Source organism: Ceratotherium simum, chromosome 9, assembly GCF_057802395.1.
Source record: "Ceratotherium simum simum isolate JZ-2026a chromosome 9, ASM5780239v1, whole genome shotgun sequence".
Lineage (NCBI taxonomy): Eukaryota > Metazoa > Chordata > Mammalia > Perissodactyla > Rhinocerotidae > Ceratotherium > Ceratotherium simum.
Window position 1 is genome coordinate 6,662,211 of NC_141908.1, and position 8,751 is coordinate 6,670,961.

General features: G+C 40.6%; 1 protein-coding gene across 2 annotated transcripts in view; it reads right to left on the reverse strand.

Moving 5' to 3' along the window:
• Positions 1-1,212, reverse strand: part of CNTNAP5 (contactin associated protein family member 5) — a 760,035-nt gene extending 758,823 nt beyond the window's left edge. The window contains exon 1 of one of the 2 annotated variants that reach the window (XM_014782496.2): positions 1,066-1,212. In XM_014782496.2, coding sequence (XP_014637982.2) covers positions 1,066-1,147 — 82 coding nt within the window. In that variant the 5' untranslated portion in view covers positions 1,148-1,212. The remainder of the gene's footprint in view (positions 1-1,065) is intronic. The other variant, XM_087435029.1, reaches the window with a different exon arrangement.
• Positions 1,213-8,751: the final 7,539 nt, after the last annotated feature.

Below are 8,751 nucleotides of genomic sequence, written 5' to 3' on the forward strand. Positions count from 1 at the left end.
TGGTTCAGACTACAAAAAATAGCATCAGAACTATTCCAATATAGTTAAACATTTCTGAGGTTCGTGGTGGGTTAGCAGATAGAGGAGCAAGCCCAGAAACTTGAGGGACCTTGATAAACCATCTTTGGAAACAACACACATGGCTTAATGGCCTTCTTTCTCATTTAAGAGTTTCCAGAGCCGGAAAAACTTCCCTTTCTCTGCCCAGAGAGGCAGCTGAGCAATTGAACTTGAACCTCTGATGGCTCTAGCAATTTATTGAAGTTTGACGAACTGGGTTCTTTAAATACACAGTGCAGGTGGCAGATCCCCAGGTGTCCAGCCTTCCTGCCTATTAAATTAAATGCCCCGCACTTGCCCAGGTTAGAGCTTGGACGACAGAGTGTACACTTAGTGCATACTCATTATGTGTTCTTTGGCACAAAGATTTTGGGGATGGAGTGTGCATCGAAGCTCTGCCTCCTGTAACAGGGGCAGCCATTGATCTTGTGGTTTGACTACATTGGGCCATGACTCTTAGGCCAGAACTCCTAATCCTGTTAAACCGATGCCCATTGGTTGCAAGAAACCCCAACTGGAGCCTTCTGCCTAGGGGAGAGCTGAAAGCCCTCTATTGTGAAGCACTGAGCATACTGCATATCCGAGGCAGCCGCATTCAGAAGTGAGCCGCTGTCACCGAGTGCAGTGGCTGGGAGCATCTCTATCCCTGGAAGCTCAGCCCCTGGTGCATACAATCTGAACAGGGGGCCCTTCTCGGGAAAAGCCCTGGCTGAAATCAGGCAGGCACAGAACGCGGAGGCGGCAGGAGGCTAAGGGAAGAGAACCTTCCCTTCTCCCCCCAACTTTGCCATTCGGGGAGAAGGGCAGGAAATCCAGAGGGGCTGGCTTATCCGAGCTCTGCTAACTTTTGGGATGGTTAGAGTGATGGAACCACACCAATCAGTATTTTTTTTCCTTTTCCTCTGCTTAGAGCAGACATAATTGAACACGTTTGGATAGTTGAGTGTCTTTCCAAATGCTAGCATTTCCCACCTCACCTACCCGCCCCCAGCTCCTGGTACTCACAATTTGTCGCTGTTAATCCTAAATGCCACAAACCGGAGAACAGCAAAGTGAAAACGCTGGTCAGCCGTGGTACAGAATCCATTTCCCCCGAGTAAGCGGTGCCTCCCAATCGAATCCCAAATTCGCAGGCGCCAGTCGCGGCTTCTTTCTCTCTCTCTCTTTCTCCGCTGCACCGCCTGACCCCCTCCCACCCCACCTTGGAGAGCACTCGCTGCTTCACTCCATCCCGTGCCCAGACGCTCTATCGAAACCGTAGCGGCGTCTTCTCTGGAGCTGCCGCCGAAGCTACAGTCCCTGCAACTGTCGCTTGCTGTACTCGCCTTCCTCGCCCTCCTCTTCCTCCTCGCCCCCCCTCCTTAAAGGTGCAAATCCAGACCCAATTGTAACAACAGGCGCCAAGCTCGGCGGACAGCCGAATCCGCCTCGTCGGACGCTGGAGCTGGAACCGGTGCGCGCGCGGCGCACAGCCCCTTATAGGCGAGCGGGCGCGCGGCGCCGCCCCCGGCCAGGCCCGCCCCGCGCCCTCCTATAAGAGCGGCCTGGGCGGGTCTCCGCCCCGCGCCGGCCGGTCCTCGCCGCCGCCGCGCCGCTGCGGTGCGCTCGGGCTACCTGCGAGGGAAAGGGAACGGGAAGGGAGACGTCTGTCTCTGTCTCTCCGTCTCTCTTCCCCTCCTTCCTCCTCGCCCGCTTAGAGGATGAGTAAAGGTACTGAAATTTAAACCGGGTTTTCGAAGAACGCTGCTGAAGGGATACTAAAGGGAGTTGGAAGGCAGAACGCATTAGCAAGAGAGAATTTACCGTGGAAAGCTTTGACACGAGCTAACCAGATGCTTTTTTTTTTTTTGTTTTTTTGAGAGGAGAGGGAAGACGAATTATGCGATTTAATTTCGCCTGTGTTTGTTCCGTAGTATAGAAGGCTGATGGATATTGATAATATTGGGATTTCTGATTTAGCGTTTAACATGATGTCCTCTCCCCTGCATTGCCGACCCCGCACCCTCTCCTATCGCTGCTCCTTTCACCGGCGACCGCGTCTGCGTCTCCTTCCTCGCTGTTGGCACGCAGCTTTGGGCAAGCACCGCGAGGTGCTGGGTGCTGTAGATGCCGGAGCCCAGGCGGTTCGCTGGCGCCTGAGAGACGGGAGAGACAAATTGGGTGTGGCAGTGATGAAAGTCAGCGAGGGGGGCCTGGTGGCTCATAAGATTCCAGATCTGAGGGCTCCGCTGGAAAGATTTAAATTTAAAGAGGGAAAAGAGTAGTTTTGGTTTCTCCCTAGAGGCTCCCTGTTAGAAGCCCTGGTTCTGTCTTTGGCTTCTATTTTACATCTGGGTCTCTCCTTCTTTGCTGTAAATCAACTTACTGGTTTTTTTTTATTGGAAGCTGTCAGAAAGCTGTCAAACCTTGAAATGAGGGACCATAATGATTCCTCCTGTGTGAAGCGTTCAAGCGAGTTAGGGGTAGAGTCACTTCAGAGGAAGTTGATGTCTCCCTTTCCCGCCCCCTCCCCCCGCAGGTAGCAAACACGCAGACTTATTTTACACTGTGGATTCCTGACACCCTTGGTCTTCAGCTGCCAGCTGCACAGCAACAGCAGGTTGAGCTGGGTTTCAAGCAGTTTCTGCGTGAATCCTGAGGTTAACTCTGCGGTTTGGGTTAGAGCTGGACTCACATCATTGGAATACTAAAAAGTAGTTGAATGACAATTGGATTAGTGACGCCGTTATTTTATTACAGTGAAAGACTTCTGAAGGTCCTCACACTTGTGAGTAAATGACTCTCTTGTCTATAAGCTTCTAACTGAAAATAATTGTTAGTTGCTAGATTCTTAGGCAACCAGAAGACTTCTCCAGCACAGGCTTTAGTTGTTGGAGAAAGGCCATGCTCAGGAGCTGCTAAATTACAAAATATAAAGCTGAAGTGATCTAGGAAGCTGCCCTGTCACAGGGGCCTGAGTGGGGAGGGGCTGGGGTTCAAAGTCCAGCTGCTTGGCCCGGGTGTGGCTGCCACTCAACCCCTGGCCTTTTAGGATCCCCAGTTTAAAAAGAAAAATTAAAAAAAAAAAAAAAACCCAAGTGGCTAGTTTAATTATACTAGAGAGTCTAGAAAAAATATGAACCGTTATCCAGTTTGTATGTTCAACTTTTAGATGTTTTTTAAAAATAATAAAATATTACTTTTGCATTCTTGCCTGACCCCATTCATTTCCCACCATATAGAAATAAATATTCTTTTTCATTCCTATACATCATGTTTTTATACTTTTACCATGCATATTTACATCCCTAAACAATATGTATGTTGGTTTGTCTTTAACCAATATATAAATGGTATTATACTGTTTCATTTTGCACCTTGCAATTTACTCAACATTATATTTTTGGAATTTATGCATTTGGATACATGTAGTCCTAAGTCTTTCATTTTAACTGCTGCATTGTATTTCATTTTATCAATATGCCACAATTTATTCATTAATTCTTCTGTTTATGAATCTACAGATTATTTCCAGGTTTTTTCCCTCCATAAAAGCTAAACAATTTTGTACCTATCTCTTAGTTTTTTTCAAATATGTGTTTAGAAGTACAATTTCTGATTATAGGAAATGCTTACCTTCAGCTTGAGTAGGTATTGCCAGTTTCTTTACAAAATGATGTTGCCAATTCATACCTGCCTCTCCCACCAGCAGTGTGTGAGGTTTCCCCTAGCTTCACATCCTTACCCACACTACAAGGCCTCCCTTTTTTACAAACAGGAAAATGATACTCAGAGAACACAGGTCTTTAGTCATTGAGTTTACTGTTCCACTATATCATCCCACCTTCTACACTTCTCCAAAAATTGTTTAGTTAAATAAAATATTTCAAAAATTATGGAAGATGTTGCCTTCATTTTCTGACAGAATGACTTAAAATGAATCTATCTCTGTCAGTAAAATGTGCTTGGAATATATGCTAAAAGGCAATCGGGGAAATTTGTTATGTGAAGCCCCCAAACTGTGAATGATCTTCAAGTTATAGCAAATATTGGAACTCTGCATTTAGACGTCCATATGCAGACCTAGTGTATAGTATATAAATTGCACCTAATTTAAAGTCCTATTTACAGTTGAAGCTTTTTTTCTCGCTCTCAAACACACCTGTTCTCACAGCAACTTTGAGCCTTAAACAGCAGACATTTGTCTAAGATTTGTTAACATTTCAGTAAGAATACTGCAGCTCTGACTGTAGCAAGGGGTAAACAGCTGTTCCTCTTAGACAATAGTGTAAACAATGCCATCTTCTGGGGGCATTTTGCCAGCAAGTTTTTATTAGCTGTAGAATATTAATCACTATTAAACTGTTTTCAGCCAGGTTGATATTTACCTATTGAAATTCTTTTGTAAACCTTTTAATCTGATAAATCTACCTTTCGAATAATGGAGTAGAAGCTGAATAATCTCCCCTTTTCCCCCATGCTGGTTGATATAGACAAATAACTCATATTTGCAGAGCATCTTGTTTTGAAGAAGCTTAAAAATTCTGCATTGATAGAGCATATTGATTGCTAATAGAGAATGGGGAAAAAATGGATAACTGAAATCCTCAAATGTCTACATTTTAAAATTATAAATCTGAACACATTCTCAAGACAAACTTATATATGAAACCTTTTAAAAAAAGAATGAAGTGGAGATTGCATTTTCATGTCCCTTTAATTTTCCCCTGAGTATTCCCACTTCTTTCCCCTTAATAGGACAGAAGGGAAAGAACCATTCATCACCTGGAATCCTAGCCTTCAAATATTCAACACGTGGTTTGCCTCATTGATTTTATCATCCTCCTGTGAGGCATATAGAAGGTATGTTTGGTCATCTCCATTTTATAGATGGGATCCTAGGAGGAGACAGATATTGACATGTTAAATGTCATACAGAATTAATGGGTCCAACCTATAGGAAAATGAAAACCTCCCATCCTATTTCCTTTATCTTTAGAAAGCTAGATAAAAGTCACTATGACGTATGGGAACCTGGTATGTATGGGAGAAGAGTCTGCATTGGTCACAGTAGGATCCTCTGTTTTGAGTATCAGTTTTTTTGGATTATTTCAACTTCACATATTATGGTTTGTTGCAAATATTGAAGGATGACTTTTCTTGCCACCAATATATTCAAAATAGAGTTTTTAAAAATATTGATGGGCAAAAAGTTAACTTATTTTTTCTTTCATCCTTTCTTCCTTTTTTAAATGTTTTAATTTTCTTCTTTTTTTGTTTCCCCTCTTTATAGAATGTGGCCAGTAATATGCTACACCTGTAGGGTATAGGGGATGGAAAAAAACTTCCTGCTATCATGGAGCTAAAAATGATTTGGGAAAGTATGATGTAAACATATTAAACAGTTAAGATAACAATAAAAGTTAGCATGTAATTAAATGTCAAATAGCTCAGATAATAAGTGCTATCAGAGTTTTTAAGTTGACCAAGATTGCTTCCTCTGGGAAGGAAAACTTTGTCTCTTTAAGAGTAAGGGATTTGAGTCACCCTGGGCCATAAATCTTGTTATTCAAGTCAGGTTAGGTCAAACGTATTTGCCTTAACAGGAAAGTCAAATCTTAGGGTAATGAAGGCAGAACTCTACTTTTGCAGAAAAGTGGACTTTTCTATTAAGGCAAATGGACTTCAGCCAAATGTTAAGAAAATTCACTCGAGCCTCACCACTACTTCTATCTCCTAGTTCTACCTCAGACTCAATCTTGTCACCACAGTACTCATCCTCTACATCAAAACTAGTCATCTTCTATCATCTGTTTGCTGCAAATAGACAACACCTTGAACACCTTTACCTGAAGTGTATGTTTCTCAGCTGGTAATACACCATGCTGTTTATACATACTACTCTTTCTTCCTTCCATGGACATCTCCTTCCCAATTGGCTAATTTTCACTCATCGTTCAAGTCCAAATTCAGCTAACACCTCTCTCTTGAGGTCTTCATGGATTACTGTGTAATATTTCTGTTCACATGTTTTCCTAACTCTGAGTAGTTTCTCAAGAGTAATTTATCAATTAGTATTTAACTTTGAGTCTTCAGCATGAATGTAGTATTTCAAGAAATATTTGATGAATGAATATTAGATATGAAAAGACTTTATCAACTTTATTAGAAGTCACCCACCCACCATCCTCACCCCCATTCACCCACTGCACCAGAATTCAGGGGCTCATTTGAGGGCATTTAGTCTTATGTACCTTGGAAATCAAGACGTCAATTATATGGAAAATCAGTGAGAATGCAGTTTAGGATAATATCTTCATAGTTCATTCTCTTAGCCATATATTTCTCAAATATTTGGATTCATTTTTTGAGAGGAGTTCACCCACCAAAGTATCTATATAATTATATTTGTACAAACCCAGCCATGCTTGCATCCAGAAACATATGTCAACAAATAATCTCTTCCCACTTATTTCTGACTCTCTCTGAAGGAAGTCCTTTCTACAATCACTAAGAAGTCATTTGTGATATATATCATGTTTCAGAAGAAACCTGTTTGGAGTGGTTTAATGGAAAGTGTTCTGAGCTTCGAATCAGAAACCCTGAGTATTAGCCTTGACTTTACAGCTTACTAGGCATGAGACCTTGAGTATATAATTTGGTTTCTTTAAGATTTAGTTTCCACATCTGTAAATTGTGAATTGTGATAATTCCTGGCTTAGGTATTTTTGCATAGTGAATAAAATCATACATGTAAAAATAGTTTTGTAATATAGACACAATTTATAAATATTATGTCCTACCCCAAAGAAGACAATTTATTCAAACCCTAACCACTGGATTTCTCATACATTTCATCTGTCAATTCATCCCTGGAGTGAAAATACATTCAAATATCTAAAAAGATTACCCATTCTGTGGGAAATATGCATAATTCATTACTCAAAGTCATCACAATAATTCAGTCAACTAACACTAATTTATTGAACAACACTAATGTGCCTAGATTTGTATCATTTACTTTTAGTAAAATAAGTGCCATAGATGAGATGACCTGGTCCTATCTTCAAGGTTCTTACACTCCCCACAATTTTCAGGTGGGGAGATAACAAACACAAACCTACATAATGAATGCTTGTAGGAGAAAAACAACTAAATCTGTTTTTCAAGTACATCAAAGCGGCAGACATTATTGGTTTCTTGATCAACAGCCATTTCCAACTTCTTCCTTGATTGCAAAACAGACTGGTGAAGGAATTATGATTTGACTCAGCCCACTACAGCAATTACATTCTCCTTTGAAAGTGGTTATCTGGTGCTTGCCTTGTGGCCCATTTCTGACCAATAAGACTCAAGGGGAAGGAGAAATTTTCTTTGAGAAAAGAGAGAAGAGTCTGAATAAAAATCCAGTGGTCCCTGTAGTTCCCCCATCACATGGTCAATATCTCATGAGGGCTTGAGGTTTATAACTACGGTAGCCAACTTGAGAACATGAAGAGATGGCCAAGACAATGACATAGCAAAAAGCAAAGACAGAAATTTTGTGGGTCTTAATTACAATATTGAGTTACTTCTACTCTGGATCAATAAATGTCTGTGCTGTTTAAGCCACTGCTAGTTAGGTTCTCTAGAGGAATATAGAACATTTATTAAATATCAACCTGCAATAGGCATTTTGATATTGTTTTCTCTTTTAGAATTCATGGCAAAATTCTGAGGAAAGTATTATTAGCTACATTTGGCAGATATGGATACTGAGACTCGTGAAATTTAAATAACATTGCCCAAAGCACAAAGCTATTAAATAGGAGTACAGAGGTTCTCATTACAGAATCTTGGCTTATCATGCCATTGCTCAGTGCCACAAATGCTCAGAAATGAAATAAATCTACTAAATCTTGTGTGCATGTTTAACCTGCTCATTTGTGCTCAAATATGACTGATAACAATTTGATTTCTACTATAAAAAAATTCTCTTTAGGGTTACTGTTGCCCTGCTTCCGTCTCTCAGGGAATAGCTGTCTCTAAAGACAAGCTGCTGTTACTAAGTTTGTTAAGATTGGTGAAGAGCATCCGGCGTCTGTCCAGTTGCAGGTGCACACCGGGTCTTTAAGTCAGGCTGACATCTGAACATCAGATCTATGATAACCACTACTATGAAAACTCTTCTATAAAATTTTAACATTTTCCAAAGGTATGTTTTTCAGGAAATAAATTATTTGGAAGGAGAAAGAGCTGATTTCAAAGGATTATTTCTTTATGTAACCTAATCCCTAGCATTTATGTCCTTTTATCACTTTTGCATTTAAATCAGCATAGAAAACACAACGAAAAACATCTGTAATTTGCTTTTTATTGGCATTTTTAATAAGGTGGGATGAATGTTAGCCTGGAGACAGCAGGGGGTGTGTTGACTAGTAGGAAGAAAAAACCCAGCAGATTTGAAGCAGCAGTGCGGGACACTTTGTAGGTTGCTGAATTATTGTTCATTTGGGAGAAGGTGGAGAGAGGATGAAAGAGAAGGTAACGAAATGAAAAACAAATCTGTTGATGACTTATTTTAAATTATTCCTGACAATTCTGATATTACATCTATTAAGAAATCCTGCAAGACGAAGAATAGTGTTTATAATCTAATATATTGAATAAAATCCATTATTTTAATTATTCTTATTTTTATTAAATAATATGACACCTATCTCTTCCAATGGA